This window comes from Chanodichthys erythropterus, chromosome 23 (genome assembly GCF_024489055.1).
Source record: "Chanodichthys erythropterus isolate Z2021 chromosome 23, ASM2448905v1, whole genome shotgun sequence".
NCBI lineage: Eukaryota > Metazoa > Chordata > Actinopteri > Cypriniformes > Xenocyprididae > Chanodichthys > Chanodichthys erythropterus.
In genome coordinates, this window is record NC_090243.1 from 31082505 (window position 1) to 31109028 (window position 26524).

The window sequence follows — 26524 nt, forward strand, 5'->3', positions numbered from 1 at the left end:
TTGTCTGGAGGGTTTCACAGGAAAGTGTGGCATTCACGACCCAGAGCTCATGCAGTACAGACCGTCCACAGCCTGCTTGCCAGCCTCTGCTGCTCTGGCCAGATCCCAAACACACTCAGAGAGAGAGAGAGAGAGAGAGAGAGAGAGAGGAGAGAGCAGATGTGGTTAGTGTGACAGAGGAGGGAACAGTTAGGTGAACTCTAGAGGGGAATCCTGAGAGCAGAAAGAAAGGCGAGTAAGGACACAGAACTTTCCACTCCTTTTATCCTTTAACATTCCTTTTATTTTACTACATACATAAGCTTTTAAACATGGAACTGATTGAAGACAGCCATCTGCACCTGGAGGTGCCTGATCCACACAAATCCCTTACTGAGATCTCAGAAGATGAAATCAACCTCCAAGCCTCTGATGATGAAGATGAAGCCATCACTGAGAACAAATCAAAAGATTCTGCTGAGAAAGAAGAGGCAGGTGAGGGAGACAAAGGTGAGATGAATGGAGTCATGGTCCTGGCGCTGCTGGACAAAATCATCGGAGCCGTGGACCAGATCCAGCAGACGCAGGCCGGGCTGGAAGCCCGTCAACGGGAGATGGAGAGAGCAGTGACGGGCATCCAGGGGGAACTCACCAAACTGTCCAAGAGCCACACCACCACGGCAAACACTGTCAATAAGATGCTGGAGAAGGTGCGTAAGGTGAGCGTGAACGTGAAGTCGGTGCGGGGGAACATGGAGAAACAGGCCGGGCAGATCAAACGCCTGGAGAGCAACGAGAATGAACTTCTGAAGAGAAGAAACTTCAAAGTCATGATCTACCAGGTGAGGGGTGTGCACACATACATCAGTTAGGATTGAGGTTGCTCCTTTTTCAAAGATCAGTTACGTTTCAATGAACTATCAAAATGTGTTTCTCTTGAAATTCTCTAGGATAAATAAAAGTGGAGACAAATGAGACAATTGCAATAAAGTATAGACCTATAAAATGATTGCACAACATTGCTGATAGCTCAGATCTTGGAGGAAATTGATAAGAAATGTTCATGTTGAAATCACTTACTTCAAAATGACTTCACTTCTGACTGCAAATTTCGATTTTTTTTTGCAAATCTGAGAACAGCTTGAGACACTGTTGAGATCTCTTCTCAAACTCTATTATATACTGGATTTCGGTTGTCTTTTTCTCAGAAGAAACAAAGTAAAAGTCTCCGTTTGCTCTCTATTCAATGTTATTAGTGTGTAGGAGAAACGATTGGGATATCGAAGAGATCTCGTTTGTGTTTTTTATTTCCATAATTTACAAAGATAATATTTACAAAACATCACAACTGTGTTTTGTAAAAGTGATTTGCATTATACATTTGTAAACCATAAGAGTGTAATGTAAAAAGCAGGGTACACCACATGTCACAGTCAGGTAGGGTGTGGCTTTGAGTACAAATGAGCACATCTTACAATCTTACTATTTTTAAATATAACCATTTGTACAGTGGCCCTAAAAAGTTGCCATTGCAATTGCATTACATAACAAAATATCAAACCAAATGTCACTTGTTTTACAAAATAAAAGCATAAGCACATTTTTCAAGCACAACATTTAACAAAGAGATACTTAAGTTTAAAGTATCACATATGCTATTACTCTAATCTGTGGAAAAATGGTTAATGTCCTGGCAAGAAATTACCAATACCTTTTCTGTTAAATTTACAGATATTTTCTCCAAACCTAAACACAACACAATGCATGCATGATTCAAAATATGAGTAAAACACTTGTGAAAAATCAGTATGGAAAATTTCTTCATATTAGCGCAGTACCCTATTTTTTACAGACATTTCATAGAGTGTAAAATTAAGACTACAAAGATATTTATAGTGGAATGTTCATAGTTAATGCATAAAACTACACCTGTGGTTACTCTGCTAGGACAACTATGTGAACTGTCCTCATACATCTACTAAAAATCACTAGATGATTAAAAGCCATTGGGCAAAAGTTATAAAGAAAAGACGGTAACACTTTATTTTAAGGTGACGTAGTTACATGTTACTACATGTACTACTTACTGTAAAAATAACAGTAAATTATGCATAATTACAAGTAACTAACCCTAAACAAAACCCTGATCCCAACTGTAACTCTATAGTAAGTAGCTACATATAGTTAATCAATATTATTCAATGTAACAATGTCACCTTAAAATAAAGTGTAACCGAAAAGATTTCTGAGAAGAAACAACATATTTTACACGTGACATTTTAAGGTGTGACTTAAGTGAACAAATGGTTTTTTTTTAATCAACCATGTATTATTATTTCTCAATGAAAAAACTGCACTAGTGTGTACTGATGTACATACATCCACACACACTGTGTGATAGTAGCTGGGCTACCTGCTGCCTTATAAAAGCAGGATTCTGTTTGATGGCCGCAGAATAAACGAACACTGACATGTTTTTACATGCATTCTCTCTCCAACACGGCAGTCATGCTGGATTAATGTAGAGAAGGTCTCTTTTTTTTTTTCTCAGAGATGGAAAATACCACAAACAAAATCCAGAGACTATTTTAAAAGGGTGGGAGTGGTTTGTTAGGGAAAGAGGGAATGGAAGAACATGAACAGAGGGTAAGGGTAGAGTAAAGGGGAGTGGGAAAAGCAAGAAAAAGGGTAGCCTCATACAAAAATAGTCAGAGAGATTTACTCAGACAGTCTGTCTGTAGTTAGAGGTTTTTCGGCTCTGTAATGCAATGTGTAATAGCTTGCAGCTTTGCACAGTGGCGCAAGAACATTCAGAGTTTCCACACAGTGAGTCAGAAGAGGCTGGAGCTGCCCGCCCCACGCACACACAGTTCACTAATTACTCTTCCCAATATCCTTCCTTCGCTCATCAGAGAGGGAGGGTCGGTCACAATTCCACCCTGTTATTTTGCAAGTGTAGAAAGATCAAATTCCACTATTTTCATCAACTTGTTCCTTCATTCACTTACTCAATCCCTCTTCTTTATCTTCTATAGAGAAACATAGTCTAATATGCAACTACAGATGTGAATGGTTGATGCATTCTGAGCATGACATTATACAACGTGCATTTTTGCTTTATTGTCTTGAGTTGTCAGACTTTTGACTTCAATATCACTTGTCGACAATATATTGCAGTTTATTTCAAGTGGTACTCACTGCAGAGTCTATGACGGCAAGCTCCGCCTCTCTGGACGTCCAGTGGGGTGGAGGGATAGAACTCTCCACCTCTATAGATGTTGAATGGGGTGGAGAGATAGAGTTGTGGGTAGGGTTAGGGTAGGATTAGGGTGTGGTTGTACATTCGCTCCTCCTGTGTAGCGTTTGTGATGAACATTCTCTGTACAACCAAATTTCTGCTAGTAGATATCTCATTTACTTTAATCAAAACCAATAACTCAAATATTTAAAATCTTTCAGAGATCTGATGGCACAAAACTGCAAATCAAGTGACTAGTTCTTCCATCATAACAGTTGTTGATCTAAATACTGTGGTGGTCAGCAGTTGGCCAAAGCATCTGTTGGCTTAGTTTTTGTGGTGTATTGTGGTGGCAATAGTCTGACCCTTGTTGGTGACTTTTTGGTTGATTGACCATGTTGAATTTGCACCAGAGCCCATCAGTGAGAGATTACTCTGATTGGCTGTTAAGCTTAGCAAAACAGTGCACAAGAAGAAAAACAGAATTGACTAAAGCAAGCGTAACTCAAGAGGACACATACAGATAGGCTGCATTTAAGTCATTTTTTTGTGCCCTTCACTTGCTAACTTCACCTTGTTGACTTGCATGTACGTCATTGCTTAAGTTGCATGAGTGCCCACTACTGGCGGAACCTTTGAAATGTGTTTAAATGGAACGCCCTAAGCCAGTGGTGTCCAATCCTGCTTGTGGAGGACCACCTTTGTGCAGAGTTTAGCTCCAACCCCAATTAAACACACCTGAACCAGCTAATCAAGCTTATATTAGGCATATTAGAAACTTCCAGGCAGGTGTGTTGAGGCAAGTTGGAGCCAAACTCTGCAGGACAGTGGCCATCCAGGACCAACAACTCTGATATCATATACTAGATTTGTGTGGGGTGGGGAAAAATTGAAGGGTTAGTTCACCCAAAAATGAAAATTATGTCATTAATTACTCACCCTCATGTCTTTCCACACCCTTAAGACCTTCGTTCATCTTCGGAATACAAATTAAGATATTTTTTGATAAAGTCCGATGGCTCAGTGAGGCCTGCATCGCCAGCATTAACACTCCCTTTTTCAATGCCCATAAATCTACTAAAAACATATTTAAAACAGTTCATGTGACTATAGTTGTTCAACCTTAATATTATAAAGTGACGGGAATACTTTTTGTGTGCCAAAAATAACAAAATAGCTACTTTATTCCACAATATCTAGTGATGGGCGATTTCAAAACACTGTTTCATGAAGCTTCGAAGCTTTACAAATCATTTGTTTCGAATCCCATGATTTAGTAAACGAGGCTTCGTTAAGTCATAAGTGTTTTGAAACTTCAATAGTTCACGTGACTCTGGCAGTTTGATACGCACTCCGAACCACTGATTTGAAACAAATGATTCGTAAAGCTTCAAAGCTTCATGAAGCAGTGTTTTGAAATCGCCCATCACTAGATATTATTGAATAAATTAGCTATTTTGTTATTTTTGCCGCACAAAAAGTATTCTAGTCACTTTATAATATTAAGGTTGAACCACTGTAGTCACATGAACTGTTTTAAATATGTTTTTTAGTAGCTTTATGTGCATTGAAAAGGGAGTGTTATTGCTGACGATGCAGGCCTAACTGAGCAGTCGGGTTTTATCAAAAATATCTTAATTTGTGTTCCGAAGATGAACAAAGGTCTTACGGGTGTGGAACGACATGAGGGCGAGCTGAAGTGTACATACTGAGGGGTCGAGGGTCTGTCCAAATACACTTCCCTCACCCACTTGACGAAGTTCAACGCACTTTAAAATGGTGACAAGATTCCCCCGAGTGGAAGTGCTTTGGGAAGTTTGTGAGTGTATGTCTAAAAGTGGAGTTAAACGTAGACCTCATTCGTCTCATTGTATATCCGCAGTCCTTGATCTTCCGGTTTACCTATTTGAAAGACAAATACAAACTACTGCCACCTGCTGGTATGGAGAGTTATTTCCTCTCACACAGGTGCAGAATGTACATTGTAGTTGGCCTTTGGCTGTAGTCTTTGTGGTGTGCAACATTTTGGCCCAGATGCAGACAACGTGAGGCGGAAAAACACTAGTCGTTGGCTCTAGTTCATTAATGTCGTTTTGGAAAGCTTACAGTAGAAGATAGTTATGCTAATGCCTGCTATAGCACACTTTGTAGCAATGCTGAGAATGTGTTGTGTTATGAATTGCATTCTGATGCATTTTAGAGTGCAACGTTGCTTGAAATCAAGCTTCAGTTGGTAGAAGCATTAACATTCAAACACTTGCATATAGCATATATTTCAGGCCTAATGCATGTCATATGCAGAGTGTTGAACTCCTCTGAGCCTTTTCAGCAATGGCATGCAAATCTCACCATTAGATAATTACATGCACATCTGATTTGCATGTTTCGTTGGTATGTTGAAATGGTTTATAGGACAAAGAGCAATCTAATCATTTGTCTCCTTCAGCACAGTAGGCCAACTTTCCATATTTCATAATTTGTGAAATGTGTCTGACAGACACTCCAGGGTCATGAGTTAGAGGTTGTTTAGAGGAGTTTTTGTGTGTCTTTGCCCAAAGGAGACGCCTCTCTCTTCACCCAATTGAGCTCTTCTGTTCCAAGTGAAAAGAATAACAGTTTTCTTTCAGCAAGGACTGTCAAGAAGTGTTGTGGAAGCTACTGGAAGCTTGTCATAAGTTAGACTACAGAAGAGACGGGCCACTTGTAGAAAAAGCAGTAGTATAAATCAAAACGGTCAACTTTGGTCTTTTCCCTTTCAAGCATATAGAAGCTGTATTCGTAGTCCTAGAAAATAGATGCCTGGGGGTGTCACTGGTTAGTACTGCTGAGTCTTTGCCTTTCTGACCCCTCTATATCATCACAAACATTCATCCTGTCATCTGCTGCTACTACAACTGACTGTCTCTCTGCTAAATCTTGTGCTAACATGCTTTTGACATAATTCATTCTATCTTCTTTATGTGTTTGATATTCAATTGAGTGGGACAAAAGTTTTTTTGTTTTTTTTTTTCAGATCAGTTAGCACCAGCTGAACATTATAGTTATGTGTGATGTGTTTCAGTTAATAGTAAAAGTACAAATGTCTTGCATCACATTGTCATAATGTTTTTTTTTTTTTTTGGAATTTTTCAATTTTTGCGTTCTCTTTATTTATGGAATCTCTTTATATAATGTCAACATTAAAGGATTAGTTCACTTTAAAAGGAAAATTACCCCAAGCTTTACTCACCCTCAAGCTATCCTATGTGTATTTGACATACTTAGTTATGTTAATAAATATCTTGATGCGTTCAGGCTTTATAATGGCAGTGAACGGGACCAATGAGTATGAAGCTCAAGAAAGTGCATCCATCCATTATAAAAGTACTCCACACGGCTCCAGGGGTTAATAAAGGCCTTCTGAAGCAAAACGATACGTTTGTGTAAGAAGAATATCCATATTTAAGTTATAAAGTAAAATATCTAACTAAAGTATCTTCTGTATTCAACTTACAAAGAAAGTGTAATGCCTCTCGTAGTTCAAAACGCTTACGTCCTATGCTTTCCTTATTCAACTTATGAAAAAAGCAAAGTTCATACTTGTTGGTCCCATTCACTGCCGTCATAAAGCTTGGACACGTCGGGATATTTATTAATATAACTCTGATTGTGTTCATCAGAAAGAAGAAAATGTCAAATACACCTAGGATGGCTTGAGGGTGGATAAATCTTGGGGTAATTTTCATTTTAAAGTGAACTAATCCTTTGAGTCATGTGTGCAACCCATTTTACTTAATAAGACAGATTTATGAGTGAAAAATTATATTTAGTTGGGAATTAAAAGTGAATTTTTCTCTGTATTTTTTTTTTTTTTATGTGGCACTGGCCAATATGGCAGTTGTCTTGGACTTATACTGACACCTAGTGGTGTGGATGAAGCATTATGCAAATATTTTCAGTCACTGATCCCATTGTACAAATTGTCTATTGCAGTCAGTCATAAAAAAAAAATTCTGTTAGCAAAAGAGTCCAAAGATATTAGAGGTTACTAAGAAATAGCATGTAATATTTGTATCTCAACATGTCAGCCCCCATGTGGTGAACTGCTTAACATAGAAAAATGTTGCTTTTTTTATTAGACTGCTGACTTTTTTTGAATATACTATTTTGGTCTTTATGTGTGAAACCTTTCTAATGCAGAAAATGAGTGCACCTTTTTCAGAGGTGGAGCAATTGGAGAAAAAATGACAAAGACAAGCAATTTTTTTGTTGTTGGAATAACAATCATGCAAAAATAGGAATCTAGGAAGATGTATAATATAATAATAAAGTATGCAAGCTAATTAATTTCACATTAAATGTAAAAATAAACAAATCAAACAAACTACAGTAGGAACATGTATTAAGAAAGTAGGTAGGCTAAATAACCTTATTTTTTAAAACGAAAAATACAGATTAAATAAATAAATGCTTGATTACAGTATACCTTTTAAGCACTTTTATTGTTGCTTCTTGGGCCCTCTGGGCATGGATATAGAGTGTATTCCAGTTATTCTTCTTCTTCTATTCAGTGAAAGCAGGAAAGGGAATGAGAGAGGAGGGTTGTGTGGTAGGGTGTGGTGTCTTAACAAAGTGGAGCTCATATTTACCGTGCTGATTCATACTTCAGGCATCCTGACTCCTTTAACTCCCCTGTCTCCATCCAACTCTTTTGCTTCTCATCCCATTTTGCAGCCATTCCGTTCCACCCTCCTAGTATATCACTCATTTATAAACCTGCCAGTACCTTTCACACCCTGATACTCCCTACCTCCGAAATCCTGACGGCTCACTGGCCTGAACTTTACCTCAAAATGTTGAATACATTTGCTATGAATGTTACTGATAGCTGTTGCAGTTTAATAATAGTAATACATTTCGCAAGCAAATTCATTTCACATAAACATAAAAATGAAACAAATAGCCTAATATACATAAATATAAAAAATAAATGAAAAAAATCTAAAAAAGATTTCAAGCAATAATAATTTTATTACAGATTATTCTTCAGCTCAGATGGCCCACGCATGCATGCACACAGACAAAGATATGGGTTTCCATGTAGAATTTTAATAGACATAATGATGACATAATGACTGAACAATTTTTTTTTATTATTATTATTATCAATGTTTAAAACAGTGCTTGATATTTTTGTTGAAATTTTAATACATTTCTGCCACAGAATTCTTTTTTGAATAAAAAGTTCTAAAACATATTAAATGTCTTTGCTGTCACTTTTGATCAATTTATTGCATCCTTGCTAAATAAAAGTATTATTTAAAAAAAAAAACAAAAAAAAAACGTACTTTTGATATATGTAGGCATATGCATTATACATGATTTATTAAATCATGCACATTATACAGTTACTATAATGCCCAAAATGTTAACACTCAAGACAGTTCACTGTATAATGCATATTGTACAAAACAAGAGAGACTCCAGCCATTTTTGCTGAGACTTTGAATGTTCAGTTTGAAACACTGAACTGTGCTTGGTTAGTTTCGATCTCTTCCTGTCTAATAAGTGGATCTCCTTTAGAATAGGCTGCAGTGGACCAGCTTTTATGTCAAAAGTCAATACAATAGTCAAAAGTCCATGAGCTAAAATCTAAAATATTTTGATTATGTTCATAAATTCTCAACATGGATGTGTAGCAATAGTGTGACATGGAAACATTTTGGTATCACGGAGTGATGAGAAATTACAAGGACAAACTTGGATGTTGTCCACCTTACAGAGACTGGAATGCTTAAACGTATCATGTAACTTAAATAATCAACACTGGTCAAATAGTGGAGTAAGTTCATAACTGATGTATTTTATCTGCCCGTTACACTGGTAGACCATATATGGCAAAGTCACAGAAATACTCTTGTTGTCTACGTCATGTAGAAAAGCCCATTTGCCTTATGTCACTTTGGAAGCAATTTCAGCAAGGCAGGGGCTTTCTTCACTGACTGGAGAGAAAGAGAGAGACCAGGAAAACAAGAGAATTAGAGGAAAAGTGTGTGAAACAGACAGTAAGAAGCATGCAAGTTATGAGAACAGAAAGACATCTGGGCTTTTGAAACATTGCTAGCACACACACACTCACACACACACACTCATCTGTGAGAAGGGAAGGAAAGGCACTAGTGGTTGCTATAAATAGGATCCGCTGCATAGTTGTTTGATTATGAGAGGGAGAGGGCTCATCATGGACGAGGTTGGGTTATTCTTTGTAATTGATCTGGAGCAGACGCTCAGAAAGCATCATGTCCAGCTGAAGGGAACAGCAGAATGGATGACTATATCCACTGCTGGCTTGGCCCAGTGCTGTGTGTCTTTTTGATTTCTTTCTGTGCAGTTAATCTTCAGGCGGGCATGAGGCGAAGCAGCATGAGTCTGGCTTTTGGCCCATGTTTGTCAGTTTGGCATAAGCTTTATCTTGTTTGCTCTTGATCTCATACCAGCCATCTTCTCCTTCTTTTCAGGATTTTTTGAAACTGTATGAGCGAAAAGCTACTTGTAATTTAAAGTAGTTCAACTGGAGTTTAGATAAAGTTAACTTAATTACAAAAAACAAGCAACAAAAAACCCTTGTAAAAAGTACACTTCAGCATACTTTAACTTATTAAAAGTACTTATTTCAGAAATAATGTACTTTAAAAGAATGTACTTTGAGACACTTAATTGCATGTTAATTAAGTGTGTTAAGAGGGGTCATGACATGGATTTTTTATTTTATTTTGCTATGTTCATTGAGGTTCACTTGTAATGCACACACACAAAAACACATATATATGTAGAAAAACGACCCTCAGTCTGAAACAAATGCTCATCTGTATAGAGTACCTCAGAGATGACATGTTTTTGTATTCAAAACCCGGAAGCGAGTTAGCATTTTAGGACTTGCCGTTTCCATCGCCCTAAAGTCTATGGGTTTTCTGAATGGGTTTTTGCTAAATCACCTGAAATAAGGTCTGTGGTTAACAAAGCCTCTGAATATTTTCACATTTTGATCTATGACATAAAACACACCAGTTATTTTTTAAACCTTTACTGTGTCTTAAAAACGGCGGTTGCTAACAAGTTGATAAAACGGACTACTTCCTTTGGCGGAGACTTTAGACGTCATCATGATTTGGACAGCATTTCTCATGAAAAAATGGATAAGTATTCATACACAGATCATAATCAGCGAGCATGTTTTTAAATAAAGTTGTTTTTTAAAGCTTGGTGGTGGTGACGTTGATCCACGACCATGGCTTTTTATATATATTTAGGCTTCAAAATGTATAAATGTTGTGTTAACTTGTAAAGATTATCTTGATAGACAAAATGTGTAAGTGTCATAACCCTCTGTTAAACACAGAGTTTATTTTCTGCGATTTTCCAAAAGTCTATGGGGAAAATGCATAGGCATTTGATCGAGGGAACCCGTGCGCTGCTAACTTCCAGGTTGACAAAAACACGTCATATCACGTCATACTCTATACTGCATCCAGTGTAGACAGCATCAGTAATTATAATGGGTTCTATTTGATTTTGATGCGACGTGAGGCTCGCATCTAGTGCAGGCAAATGTCAGCCATTAAGCAACTGAACGTCAGTGGGCGGGGCCTATAATAGCAACTTTTTTTTATCACAAGTGCGAGTTTACATCTTGCAATTCTGATTTTTTCTCAGAATTGCGAGATATAAAGTCAGAATTGCGAAATATAAACACACAATTGCAAGAAATAAAGGCAGAATTGTGAAAAATAAACCCAATTCTGACGTTTTTTATCTCGCAATTGCAAGTTTACATCTCGCAATTCTGACTTCTTTTCTCAGAATTGTGATATGAACTCGCAATCGCGTGTTATAAAGTCAGAATTACGTCAGAATTGCGAGATATAAACTGAGCTGCTTTCACTGTACTGAAAAATAAGTAATTTAATAGTATTGCCACTTTTAGGCAGCTATTACCTTGCGGCGGTTCTTGTCTAAAAATGATGGTCATAGTGGGCCTACACAGAGGCATTCATCTTTATTATACAAAACACTACCCCGTTGTATAAACAGTAATGATAAAGGAGAAAGAGAATGATGCCTGGCCATTTGTGGATTACCCAGTATTCCCAGTTTTGGGAGTCAAAAAATGCGCTTAAATCCCGTTTTCACAATGGTTGCTAGCTATATCTCACTTTGCTTCTCACAAGCGTAAACCATGTGCTATTTTCTATTTTGGACCAAAGAAATAATAACAATTGTATGTATTATTATTTTCCAATAGTATGGTACTCATTTTCTAAAAGAAATTAAAAATTCTATACATTTTAACTATAAATGCTCATCTTGAACTAGCTCTATTCTTCTTCTCTATTAGAATTCTGGCAGTGTAGACACTGCTAAGTGTATTACTGCCCTCCACAGGTCAAAGTTTGAACTAATTGTTATATACTTGCACTAGCATATTGTATATGACAATTTAGTTCAAACTTTGACCTGAAGAGGGCAGTAATACACTGTCTACACTGCCGGAATTCAAATAGAGAAGAAGAAGAGAGCTAGTTCAAGATGAGTATTTATGGTTAAAATGTATACAATTTAAAAAAAAATTGTAGAAAATGAGTGATGGTTTCTCTAGATAAGACCCTTATTTCTCTTATGGGATCGCGTAGAACGCTTTGAAGCTACACTGAAACTGTAATTTTGACCTTCAACCATTTGGAGGCCATTGAAGTCCACTATATAGAGAAAAATCCTGGAATGTTTTCATCAAAAACTTTAATTTCTTTTCGACTGAAGAAAGAAAGACATGAACATCTTGGATGACATGGGGATGAGTAAATTATCAGGAAATTTTCATTTGAAAGTGAACTAATCCTTTAATGAAAAGATGCATAAGGGAAACTGCTGAGATGCTTTTTTTCTTTCTTTCTGCTTAAGAATTTGATTCCAAAAATGCAACTTTTTTGCCAAAGGTAATCCTTTTGTGTTTTGAATTTTTAAAGCCAATGTATTCATTGTCAAAGTTTAGCATTTGGTGCGGAGCAAAAAAAGTTTGTGAAAATAAGCAACAGAAGTCAGAATCAGTATTTTGCTGTGTGGAGAATTTGGTACATTACTACGGCTGTACAGAGAGGATGTGCTGATGTTCCACACAGTCATAAATCTCTGTGTAAACACAAACCTCTCTCCTCCATTGTTATTGGAAAGAGTAACTCAGCAGCACCATGGCAACCATGATCATGGTGCCAGACAGTGCTCTTAATCAGCGGGCAGAACGAACCAACAGCGATTGCATGTTCTGAATAACAAGCTTTTTTTTTTTTTTTTTTTTACTGTACTGCATATGGGAAAATGTCAGTTTAAGAAATGGGATACAGCGCACCACTGACTGGAAACCGCCTGCTTTGTTTATAAAACTCAACATGGCAACAAACGCATGAGTTGCTCCATGCGGCATGCCTTAAACCTGTAGGAAACATTTTTGAACAGTCTGTTGCTGATGAATTTGAAAATAAAGAATTGCTTTGTGAGCTCCAGATGCTCTATGCCAATGTTAACTTGAGCAGCGTGTTCCAATGGACTCCGGCCAGATCTGCCATTTTATAGCATGAGTGATTTCCTAAAGTTTACACAGAACTCCTCATGGATGTGAATCTTCAAGGACAGCCGCAATTGCTAAGCACACAGTTGCCACAGTTGTCTCGATGGTCACCATGAGGATATTGTTGTGCGGTTGCCATGGAAATGCCCAGTGTTTATGACATCAAACAGTTTAATTTGGTGTTGTAACAGTTGAACAGCCTTGCAGCTCTCTCTATCTCAACAACAGCCTCTGAATCATCAAACAATATTCCCTGCAGGGAAAGCCAGCATACCATCACTTTATATAGTCAAATCTCTCCCCCTCTCTCTCTCTCTTTGAAACATTAAATAACTCAACAAAAGAACAGCTGAAAGGAATATACTCTTCTCTTCCTAATCTGTCCACACAAATAGTTTCCAGTTTCTCTCTCCTTCTGTTCCTCCATTAACACGATAAGGGAGGATCATCATGATAAAAGAACATATAGTTCAGACTTTGAATTCAGTCAATGTTCTGTTTGTTAAATGCTGAAGCTTTTTCAAGAAGCGTGATACTGCAACAGTGGAGGTTACAGGGCTGCAGTCCTACTGCATTTTTAAGACACGTTTTTTCGTTTTGGTCCAGCAGATCACAAGTGGACGATGCTAAATACAGGTGTAAACGTGGTCTAAAATGTTTTGACCTTGTCCATTTTTTGAAAATGCATTCGATTGCTTTCGTATAAATGCTCATGTGGTCAAATGCATTTGAACAGCCACAAAAAGATCTACTCTCCACCTAAACCAGAATTTAAGTCATTTTTCTTCCATTTTGATTTAATCTTGTATTAGAATGGAAGGGTGATTAAAAATCCTGATCCTGGAAGGCCGCTTTCCTACAGAGTTTAGCTCCAACCCTTGTTAAAACCCCAGAACCAGCTTTAGGATTACTAGAAACTTCCAGGCTTGTGTGTTAAAGCAGGATGGAGACAAACTCTGCAGGAAGCAGTAGTTGGAAGCTTGAATTATATTTATGAGCTCATATGAAGGGGAATATTAAAGGATTAGTTCACTTTCAAATGAGAATTTCCTGATAATTTACTCACCCCCATGTCATCCAAGATGTCCTTCTCTCTTCAGTCGAAAAGAAATTAAGGTTTTTGATGAAAACATTCCAGGATTTTTGTCCATAGTGGACTTCAATGGCCTCCAAACAGTTGAAGGTCAAAATGACAGTTTCAGTGCAGCTTCAAAACGTTCTACATGATCCCAGACGAGGAATAAAGGTCTTATCTAGAGAAAGCATCGCTCATTTTCTAAAAGAAATTAAAAATTCTATACATTTTAACTATAAAAGCTCATCTTGAACTAGCTCTATTCTTCTTCTCTATTAGAATTCTGGCAGTGTAGACACTGCGAAGTGTATTACTGCCCTCCACAGGTCAAAGTTTGAACTAATTGTTATATACTTGCACTAGCATATTGTATATGACAATTTAGTTCAAACTTTGACCTGAAGAGGGCAGTAATACACTGTCTACACTGCCGGAATTCAAATAGAGAAGAAGAAGAGAGCTTGTTCAAGATGAGTATTTATGGTTAAAATGTATACAATTTTAAAAAAAAAATTGTAGAAAATGAGTGATGGTTTCTCTAGATAAGACCCTTATTTCTCTTATGGGATCGCGTAGAACGCTTTGAAGCTACACTGAAACTGTAATTTTGACCTTCAACCATTTGGAGGCCATTGAAGTCCACTATATAGAGAAAAATCCTGGAATGTTTTCATCAAAAACTTTAATTTCTTTTCGACTGAAGAAAGAAAGACATGAACATCTTGGATGACATGGGGGTGAGTAAATTATCAGGAAATTTTCATTTGAAAGTGAACTAATCCTTTAATGAAAAGATGCATAAGGGAAACTGCTGAGATGCTTTTTTTCTTTCTTTCTGCTTAAGAATTTGATTCCAAAAATGCCACTTTTGTGTTTTCTTATGTTTTTTATGTGTGAAACTAAATCTTACCAAAGCCATTTGTGCTCCACAAACACATTCACATACACATTCCACAGCAACTCCCTATCCTGGTGTTCCATGTTTCCATTTCCTGCCATGACGAAGTTATGCAACATGTCCGGAGGATTCCCTTCCACACATCCAGTGCTATATTCTTGGGAAAACCCCACACCCACTGATTTTCCCTCTGCTCTGACCCTGTGCTGGAGTTTGTGGGTGTGGTGGCTGGCTTTGAATGGAAAGGTGGGGCGGAGGGTGTTTTGGGAGGGAATCCCTCATCGCCATAGAGACACGGCAGCCTGGAGGCAGGCAGATGTGAAAGAGCTCTTCACATGTGACTGAAAAGAGACGCTTCTGTGAGGCAGTGGAAATATTCCACCATCCACACACAGTGTTTTTCATTTATCAGTCTGCTGACATGTGCAAACATTTTCAGCTCAGTTTCTTGTTCTAATAAGGATTAGCTTACTCAAAAATGAGAATTCTGTCATTAGACTCAACCATTATGTTCTTTCAAATCCGTATGGCATTCTTTCTTCTGTGGAACAAAAATTAAATATTTTGAAGAAAAATTCATGCAGGTCTTTAACAATCTCCAAAAGAATGCAAGCAGCATAAATGCAGTCAAGACTATATTCTATATCTTCTGAATCCTTGTGGTGGCATCTGTGTGAGAAATAGACTGAAATTTATACAAGATATTCAATGAGTCATTGAGCTGAACTTGAGAATCAATCTTGATTTTTGAAAAAAATTGTTCAGTCCGAACCACTTCAAAAGAATGATTGGTTCACTAATCTGGTTTTAAAGTTAAACGTTGAGAATTAGGGTCTTAAAAATTCTACTTTTGTTTCCCAGCATATGGGTTTGGAAAGACATGAAGAAGAATAAATAATGACAAAAAATTTTTTTGGTGATTTACTCTGTGGTGAACCATAATGAAAAACTTTTATGACATTTTCATTTTTTCATCTCATTTGTGGAGATATAAAGTTGTGGTATGTGAGGAAAGAAATTTTCATTGAAAATAAAATGACAGATCCAGTCTGAAAAGTGAAGGACATTTCCGCTGACCAGGTGGGATTGAAGCCAGCTGATATCAGCATGACAAAACTACCTAAAAACACATGAGAGAGAGAGAGAGAGAGAGACAGATAGATAGACAGCAGATAGAGAGATAGTTACCCAAACCGCACACCATGTGACGTGCACACAAACACACACTATCAAAAGAGCTCTTGTTGTTTCAGTTTGTGTTTGTACACACTGTGACAAACACACACGCACATTGACTGTCTCAGAGACACACAAACAACTCTTCTGTTCATGTGCTCATATATTATGTCAGTCTCTGTAGCCCACGGCCCTCCATGCTTCTGTGGTTGGCTCATGGAAAAGTCAAGCAGTCTCTGAAAGCGACTCATTTGTACTTATGTGTGTACGTGCAGACCACCTTGTGTTTAAAAGGAAAAATAGGGAGAAAGCCATTGCATGACTCCATTTTTATTCACCAGACCACGATGAGGCAGAGACAGAATGAGAAAGAAAGAAAGGAGGAATTCATTTCTCATTCCTTAAAACGTGTTGCTGCTTCAGATATACTGTGTTACTGTGTTACTTGTTTCTAAGGCAACTGTGTTGTGTGTGGGTGAGATGGTGGAATTACACTTTAATCATATTTCAAAAACAATGGAATTATGAAATTACATATAAAGATGTACCAAAAAAAGTGGTCAAAAAAGCACTCTAAAGTAAAACTTACCACACTTAATACAAATTTAAACTATAATATACATTTTGCAGTTAAGTGTCCAAAAACATTACATTCAGTTAAGTATATTCTTTTTATTAAGTATATTCTTATTATTTCCATATTAAATACTCTTTTTTTTAAAAAAAAGCATGCTAAAGAGTACACTATTATACTATAAAAATGAATGTCCTTCACATTCTGTGGTTAGATTTAGATCTCTGTACAGACCATGTCAGGCACAAATGAAGTCAAAGTTGGTTTATTGTTACTTCTCTTCTACAAAGTAGAAGAAACTATCCTCTTTCAAATACACTTGCAGTGCAAGCAGCAAATGTGTTATGCATTTTACACAGATTACACTAAATATGGACCATATAAGTGCATAATAATAATCATATAAAGTGATTTCTGTCTCATGGTTTGAGAGGATCGCCTTTCAAAAGGGAACAAGTTCAAAGGGAATTTTCTTGGGAATGTGAAATGTAACTCCCCAGCTCTTATCGTTCCACTCATACACACATTTGTTCACATTTTCCAATCGTTTCTAGTGGCGGAGTGCGTGTTTCCCTTCCTTTCTGTTCGGCAGAACAATGCAACATTAACTTGAGAGAGGCACTTTGGGATGTGGGCTCACCAAGGTGACTGCCTGACTTCCTCTAACATGTTTCCATCTTACTGTTCTTCCATTACAGCTGCTTTTAGAGAATGTTGTTTACTCAAGATCAGTGACCTTCTGACCTTTGGGTCTTTAGTGCTTAGATTACATGCCCTTTCTAATATTCTGAACTTCATAAGGGTCTGACTGCATATTTTACCCTTTTGAAATAACGCTGTACACCATAAGAAGCTATTTTGCTTGCAGGGACTTGGATTTAAATCTGGCCTGACGACCTCTCTCCCTCATTTTCCTGTCAGATCTCCATTTTATCATGATACATGCAAAAAGACCATTAATAAACTTGACAGGCTTTACTTTGACCCCAATAAATACTTTGGCAAGCACAGTATTCTAACCATTGTTGATGCATTTACTATAGAACAGAAAGTTTATTAAACTTGACATGGTTCTAGGTGTGGTTTTCCATTTCTGCAGGCGAAATCTAGTAATTTCTATAGAAGTTTTGCAAGTGGGCTGTTGGATTTTGCTTATGTTCAAGTTAGTCAGATTTGTGAAAGCTTGCTGCTTGGTTTAAAAGTGACTTCTCTGTGCTTCATACATCACTAAACTATTGACAATGGACAGTGGACCTTCGTTTGCCTGTGAAATTTCATTAATATTTTGCTAAAATGGCACGGAGGGAGCGGAGCGGGCGTTTTCAATTGAAAGTTGAGCTTCATGCTCACGTGGAGTATTTTGGGCCAAAATGAGATGTATGATATTCATGTTTAAGCAAAGTCAACAGTGATTATAAGGTTTGGTTTCATTTCTTTGACATGTTATATGTGTAGCCAGTGCATAGCCATGGTTTTGCTCCTAGTCAGACTGGCTATTTGTAGTCTATTCTTGGGCTATGGTTAGACGTATATTTCATTTTCACTTACAGCCCAAATTTTGCCTTGTTTTAGACATCAGGGCTGTGTTTGGATGGTTATTAGATGTCTTTTAAACACAAAATTGCTTGCTGGCAACTGGCTGAGTTTACAAAAGTTATAAAAATTGACAGGATATCTTTACTTAGGGCATTTGGAACGCTTGCCTATTTTACAAATAGCGTGAATATCTGATGATTATATTGTACGTGTGTTGAAAACAACATATATTAAACACATTCGCTACAGACATACCCAACGGAGGCGTTATAGCGTTGTCTGCCAGGTCTGTGCAACAAAAGTAGCCCAATGGCCAGTCAAAAGTAGCCCCAAAATAACCCAATGCGACTTTCTCCATCGGGCGGCCGAATTCTCCATTGAATTTGTACGCCTGGGGGTGTTTTGGGGGTGAAATCGTACATACGGGGGTGGAAATTAACCCGTGGAAAACATTTTTACCCGTTGCAACAACTTAAAAGTAGCTCAATTCCGCGGAAAACAGCGGATTTGGCAACACTGTTGCCAGCGGCACTGAGCGTGCACCATTAGGAGAAGGAGCCACAAAAGTCCGTTAGGGTGAACATTTTCCAGTTTTGACTTTGACAGAGCTCTTATTGCTCTTAATAAATAGTTAACTCTAATATTTCTCTCTCCATTTGACACAAAATAAACTCTTGAGCTTAGATAAATCAGACTACATCCTCATGGTACAACCCAAATATTATGACATTAATATACTATTAATTTGAAATACATCCATCCCCATGTGCAGTACAATTAGGATGAATGAAGATACGTTGTTTCAGTATGTTTGGGGGTATTAGATTTCTCCAAATGCAAACACCTCCAGCAAAGGCCCTTACAGCGCCATAAGCTTACCAACATTTTTTTGTTTGCTTTTTTTTTGTTGTTTTCTGTGTAGATAATTTGTCCCAGCTTAAAGCAGAGGAAAGAATAAATCAAACAATAAGAAAAGACATCTTTAAATTTGTTAGTTAGTCCTGGGAATGCTGGCAAAGACATTAACAGAGCAAAACGGGATGACTCAATGTATCACACTAACGGAAAATATGTCTCCTTTACAAACAAGTCAGAGCATTGTGCTGTAGAAAAAGAGTGCACTTGGGAACGAGGGGCTTCGCGGGATGGAATGCTGGGAATTAGGGTCGGGCAGGAGGGTGGGAGACAGGTCGGAAGGGAAGGGAAGGGAAGGGCGATGAAAGAATGGAAGAACAACAAAATAAAGAAAACAAAAACTCTGTTGAGGAACATTAGAGGAACGGCAGTGAGTCATTCTCCCTGTGTCTTGACAGAAGACTAGCTTTTATTTGCATATTTAATCATTTTATGAACACATTTACTAATACAGAGAGAAGTAGGGAAGAAATAAATAAAAAATGATAATGAAGGTAACTCTTATAAATAACCTTTAAAATGACACCTACCCTACAAGTGCATGATAAAGTGTTTGTAGTGACTTTACAAACATAAAATAACAGTGACCCCAGTGAAATCAAATGCTCTCTCTAATAATGGTCTTGTGAATTCAGAATATGGGTGGGTGTGGTTTTGTGAGTAAGGTCACCATCAATGTTAGTACGGATGCTGAACAATAGGGCCATTATGGGTTAAATAAAGACAGGACATTGATTGTTTTTGACGCTACTTAGTTTGGGGATCTGTTACACACTTTTGGCAAAGAAGGCTTATTAAATTCTCATTTCCTTAAGGAGAGAGATACAACTGTGGGCAAAGTAGATTAAATGTGCTGCAGAAAGAGTTATGGTGCTTGAATAATGGTAGCATGTTTGTAGGTGGTAGTGGCTGTGTATTAGGTTATGGCTTGAGTAAAAGGGGCCCACCACAAATTCTCTTTGCTTGAATACCTTGATGAAGAAAAACAAATGTTTTGAGAATTATGTATGTGTTCTTGCCCTCATGGCAGTAAATGATATGACTATTTTGGTGTCTCTCTGCAGGACGAGGTGAAAATACCTTCAAAAGTCAATGTGGCCAAGTCTATGAAGTTTCCAGAGCCTGTTGAAGGAGAAGCTGAAGGTGAACTCAAAGCAGCCGCAGAGGAAGGAGGAGAGGACAAAGAGAAAGTCCATCTGGACCTGTCCTCTGATGAAGAGGAGGTGGAGATCGAGGACACCATTGAGGAGTCTCGAGCAGAGCGCATCAAACGGAGCAGCCTGCAACGCGTCCAGAACATCAAAACCGCTTTCTCCAAAGGAAGTATGGAGAAAACCAAGCAAAAGACCAAGGAGAACTTGGAGAAGACCAAACAGAAGACCAAAGAGAACTTGGAGAAAACTCGCATGAAGACCAAAGAGAACTTAGAAAAAACCAGGCAGAAGACCAAGGAGAACCTTGAGAAGACCAAACAGAAGACCAAGGAGAACCTGGAGAAAACACGTCACAACATAGAGAAAAAGATGGGCAAACTCAGCAATCGCATGTCTGTGAACCCCGAGCGCAAGGAGAAGCTCAAGTCCTCGCAGAAGAAGGTGTTGAAGTCTTTCACTCCTGACCACACCATCTATGCCCGCTCCAAAACGGCCGTCTACAAGGTTCCACCGTTCACCTTCCACGTGAAGAAGATCCGTGAGGGAGAAGTGGAGATCCAGGGAACCGAGATGGTGGAAGTCGTCGGGGACATAGAGGAGGTGGAGAACGCAGGGATGGAGGGAGGAGAAGATGTGGAGATGGAGATGGAAGGTGGAGAGATGGTGGATGAAGATGACGAGACAGAAGACAGTCCTGAGATGAGGGCGCTGCTGGAGAGGGGAGACGAGCTGGTGTTGGTGGAGGACCATGACAGAGACAGCGATTAGTGTGTGTGTATGCATGTGTATGTGTGTGTTCGGCGCTTACACATTAGAGAAGCTCTAACAGAACATTTGATCTGTGGGAATGCATCAAACATGTTGATGAGCCGGCTCAGTTTGATATCAAGTGTCAATGCAGCAAATATGATTTTTTGAAAGCACAACTTGTTACCAAAAAAAAAAAAAAAATAAAGCTTTTGGTTGCTAGAACTTCTGATTCACCAAACCCTGATTTTTGTCCGCCCAGCCTTTGCGGCCATTAAAGTGTTGCAGCATTCTCTGACATAGTATAACCTCTAGTGTGTAGGCGCCCTGAACATCATGTGTGCTGTACTGCTGATCCAGATGTTGGATGTTGCAGGAGAATGTGAATGTGTCCGTTTGCATGTCTGTATTTGCGTCTTTTCTAGCAGCAAAATGTTTCAAATTTAAGGTGACTCCATTCACCTAATGTATGTGTGACTGGGAGATTTACTGTACTAGTCCAAGTTTCTTGAGTTCACCTTGTTTGGTAAGGGGCAGGGACTAGGAGTATTGACTAATAACATGAAATATGGTATCTGGGAACATTTTTATGCTAGTTGGACAAAATGAACTGAAAATTACTTTTGATTATATGAAATAGATAACAGACAGATGGCTTGATCAAATGAACAACAGACTTCTTGGACAGGTAGTTCTGTTGTGCTAAGATTGTTTGGTCACACTTTATATTAGGTGGCCTTAACTACTACGTACTAACATTAAATACCTAAAAAAGACTATGGATTTGCTGTATAGCCACATGTTGTTTTGGAAAATTCACACATTTTGAGGTATGGCTAGGTTTAGGAGTTAAGGCCACCGAATATAAAGTGTGACTGATTTTTTTGTTCTTTTTTTTTTTTTTGTTCTAGTCTTATATGTAGAGCTACAGACAGTTCTTCAATTTTAATATAAGGTGGAAGAACAAACCAAGATAAGAAAACCTGAAGTATTGCTTCTAAGTGCTCATTTTTACATATCTTTTATATCTTAGAGTTTAATGAATAATTTTACATTTCCTTAAAACTGTCATAGTCAAACTGTTACATTGATTTTTTTCCGTCCCATTGTGAGAAATTACACATATTATAAATAGTTTAAACTGCATTGAAAACCAAAATAGAAGTATAAAGATCTATAAAATGATCTTGGTTTCAGAATGGCACTGCAGGCGTGCTCTATACCCATTTAAAAATATTGTTTGTGTAACATTTGCACGCCCCCTGGTGGACATGTGTGGTAATGTCATAATGAGTCAATGAGCAGTGAACACTTCCTCATTTGTAGACCTAAGAGCACAAACATTATAATAAGCAAAATAGGTATGAACTGCAAAAGCTACAGCTAATGTCATCAGCACCTTCTGATCTTGAATCAAATGCATATGATTATGAATCACTGCTATTACTTAGAGCACAATAATTTCTCAGAGGTTCATTCTCCTCTTTGCTCAGATTGTATCATTTCAGTAATCGCATAATTCTACAAAACTTCTACTTTAAGCATCTTAGCTTTTTTGTTTTATTTTTGCTTGTGTAGTTCATGATGCATATGAATACTCTCTTGTAATGTCACACGTCTTAACCACTAATGTGTTAATAAAGCATTCATGCTTCACACTCCATGAGTGCTGCTTGACTGATCAAAATGAATGTGTTATTTTTGTATTTATTGTTGCATTGTTTCTCCACATTAAAAGTGTGGTTAAACAGAACACACACAAGAAACAAGTGATGCATCTGTTTAATCTGATTTGCATTTTCAAACACAAACTGACTTTAGCATTGGGATACAAAAGTGGACCAAAATAAATTTGTGAGTTATACGACAATAGCAATCTATTTATATAAATATAACTATTCGAACTGTTGTCATTTGCATAGCTATTAATTAACTGCAGAAGAGAAGATTTTAATTCTTATCTCATTTTATATTTGCCAAAAATCATAGACATACTCCAAAATTAGCAACAAGTCATCATCACATCTTTAACACAAAAATAACTTACGAAAGCATGCAGAGTGACAGTTACCATAAAGAAAACATATCTACTCCAAACATAAAAACATGCATTTAGAAATACAACTCATAACAAATCATGACGATCTTCACGTAACACAAAAGTACCTTGGGAGAGAAAACATTAAGTGTGAAGCTATAACTCTGCAATGCTTCCATGAAACATAAATAGTAAAGATCACTGGTCATGCTAGTAAAGCTGATGCATGCAGTGCCTATCAGTGCCATTCACTAAGTTGCTCAGTAGATGGATGATTCACTGTTACCCTGGATGTGAGCGTACTCTGGGTATATTACCCACTTGTTACCATGACGATGGTTAGCGATGTGGCGCCTTCAGTGCAGCATCCACCTCTTCCTCTGGTTGAAGTACGTGCCACTGGGCCACTGGACGCCGGGGATTGGCCAGCATGTCTGACCAATGGCGTAGGCCGACACCTGTGGCGCCATAACCAATTAAGGTTTTGCCGATAGGGTCGTTGCTGCCCAGCTTGTCGTAGTCAAATACAGTGATGAGGAGTTGGACTTTCTGCATTTGAATAGATTTGACTTTAGTATATGAATTTATTCCATTTTGGTCATCAATAAATGACCTACTCAAATTTGTACTTGTATAGTAATAGACATAATATCAGATGCAAGAATGATCACACATCACCTGAATCTGTTCAAATGGGACCTCAAAGCTGAAGCTCTCATTGAAGTATGGGTTCAATGTGTTCTTTTTTACTGTAGTTTTCTTCTTCTTCAGACGCTTTCCGTTATGCTGTAACACAATCTTCACATACGGATCTGACACAGGAAGTAAGGTCATTATCAAAGTGGTTTAAATGCAAGTGTAAAGAATATTTTTCACAAGAACTTAAAATAAAATTTACATAAAATGTACTATTTGAGTAGTTTTGGACAAATCTACGGAAGAGGATTAGGGCCAAACAATAATAAAAAACAAAACCATCTCGAGATTAAAGTTGTTTAATTTCGAGAAAAAAGTTGAAATAAAATGTTGAGAATAAACTCGTTAAATTACGAGAAAAAAACTCGTTAAATTTCGAGAAAAAGTCGAGATAAAATGTTGAGAATAAACTCATTAAATTACGAGAAAAAACTCGTTAAATTTCGCGAAAAAAGTTGAGATAAAATGTTGAGAATAAACTCGTTAAATTACGAGAAAAAAGTTGAGATAAACTGTTGACAATAAACTTGTTAAATTACGAGAAAAAAACTCATAAAATTTCAAGAAAAAATTTGAGATAAAATGTTGAGAATAAACTCGTTAAATTACGAGAAAAAAATCGTTAAATTTCAAGAAAAAAGTCGAGATAAAATGTTGACAATAAACTCGTTAAATTACGAGAAACAACTCGTTCAATTTCAAGTAAAAAATGTCGAGATAAAATGTTGAGAATAAAGTCATTAAATTATGAGGGAAAAAGTCGTTAAATTACGAGGACATTTTTCTTTTTCGACTTTTTTCTCATAATTTAAAGACTTTATTCTCAACATTTTATCTCAATGTTTTTCTCGAAATTTAACGTCATTTTTCTCATAATTTAACAAATTTGTTCTCATAATTTAACGACTTTTTTCTCGAAATTTAACAAGTTTTTTCTCATAATTTAACAAGTTTTTTCTTGTAATTTAACAAGTTTATTCTCAACATTTTATTTTGACTTTTTTCTTGAAATTTAAAGATTTTTTTTCTTGAAATTAATGACTTTATTCTCAACATTTTATCTCGACTTTTTTTCTCTAAATTTAACAAGTTTTTTCTTGTAATTTAATGAGTTTATTCTCAACATTTTATTTTGACTTTTTTCTTGAAATTTAACGATTTGTTTTTCTTGAAATTAATGACTTTATTCTCAACATTTTATCTCGACATTTTTTCTTAAAATTTTACGACTTTTTTTCTCATAATTTAACAAATTTGTTCTCATAATCTAATGACGTTTTTCTCGTAATTTAATGACTTTATTCTCGTAATTTAACGAGTTTATTGTCAACATTTTATCTCAACTTTTTTCTTGAAATTTACGAGTTTTTTCTTGTAATTTAATGAGTTTATTCTCAACATTTTATTTCGACTTTTTTCTCGAAATTTAATGATCTTTTTCTCGAAATTTAACAACTTTAATCTCGAGATGGTTTTATTTTTTTATTATTGCTTGGCCCTAATCCTCTTCTGTACAAATCTACTCAATCTAAAATTAGCAGAATTTTCCACATTTTAGAAAAATACTATAAAAATCAAATATATGGAATAGTTTAAAATATAGTTTTAAATTTTTATAGTTTTAAATTTAATTTAATATTTATTTAATTTAATATTTAATTAAATTTAATAAATTTCATATTTAAAGGTACTCTATAACTTTTTTTCAAAATTAACAAAATTTGAATAATAATTATGAATACACCATCAATCCTTCTTCCATAACTTGTTTTTGTCTTACCCTGATTCACTATGGTAAGCCTATTATAAGTGTTTGTATTTGTCACGCCTGCCAGCTGGAGTGTCTATGATGGAGTGTCCACCAGAGGGCACTCCTTCTGTCTTTGTTATCTCATCATGGACTGCATTTCCAATAACCAATAGAGTACCTCAGGGATGACGTGTTTTTGTAGGCCAACCCGGAAGTTAGCGGCGCATGGGTTCCCTCGGTTGAACGCATTTTCCCCATAGACTTTTGGAAAATCGCAGAAAATAAGCTCTGTGTTTAACAAAAGGTTATGACACTTACACGTTTTGTCTATCAAGATAATCTTTACAAGTTAAAAAAACATTTATGAATGAATGAATGAATGAATGAATGAATGAGGCATTTATATAGCGCTTTCATATGTACAACTGTACACCCAAAGCGCTTTCCAATCATATCAGGGGTCTCTCCTCATCAGGGACGTGCACAGAAATTTTGAGGGGCAGTTGCTCTGACCTAAAAAAAGGGCACTCCCCTACCAAACATCTTAAATAGTGTTTTGACATCGACAACCCAAGTGCATTTTACCTCAAACTTGCGTCTAGTTAACTTTCTAAAGTAGCAATCGCTTGTCGGGTCGACAACACACTGACAAAATTATATTCAGAATTAAAAATATTTTTATGCCACTTTTTAATGTGTGAGATTGTGTAAAGGTTTTCACGAGATACCAACCTTTCACGAACTTGCTTCCAACACTTGTTCTCATGGAGACGCGGTGTGCACGGAGGGGAGGGGCTATGCGCGCGCGAGTATGTGAGAGAGACGCGTGAGTGAGAGATGCAGGGAAATGAAATGCAGCTGAACGTTTGCTCTATGAAAGACATTGACAAAGACGAAAACTAAGGACATTTAATCTATAATTTTATTTTATTTTAGTTAGTTTTGCCAAACACACATTACAGTTTTGGTTAGTTATCGTTTTTTTGTAATGCCTCGTTTTTATTTTTATTTCAGTTAACGACGATGTTTTTTCCCACCTAGTTTTCGTTTTTTCGTTAACGATTATAACCTTACTCACCTTTCCGACAACGTTAAGTCGTCCCACCCGACAACCGCGACAATCTCCTTCTAGTGCCGCTCATGCAGG

General features: G+C 37.0%; 2 protein-coding genes across 3 annotated transcripts in view; one reads left to right on the forward strand and one right to left on the reverse strand.

Annotated features, from left to right (window-relative positions):
- On the forward strand, positions 1 to 22549 carry cavin1b (caveolae associated protein 1b). Its single transcript, XM_067377461.1, has 2 exons — positions 1 to 821; positions 20057 to 22549. Exons 1-2 carry the CDS (start codon positions 312 to 314, stop codon positions 20912 to 20914), a joined length of 1368 nt encoding a protein of 455 aa, XP_067233562.1. The 5' UTR covers positions 1 to 311; the 3' UTR covers positions 20915 to 22549.
- syt5b (synaptotagmin Vb) overlaps positions 21025 to 26524 on the reverse strand; it is an 18134-nt gene continuing 12634 nt past the window's right edge. For both annotated transcript variants that reach the window (XM_067377462.1, XM_067377463.1), the window contains exons 7-8: positions 23610 to 23743; positions 21025 to 23480 (exon numbers count right to left, since the gene is read on the reverse strand). In XM_067377462.1, coding sequence (XP_067233563.1) covers positions 23271 to 23480; positions 23610 to 23743 — 344 coding nt within the window. In that variant the 3' untranslated portion in view covers positions 21025 to 23270. The remainder of the gene's footprint in view (positions 23481 to 23609; positions 23744 to 26524) is intronic.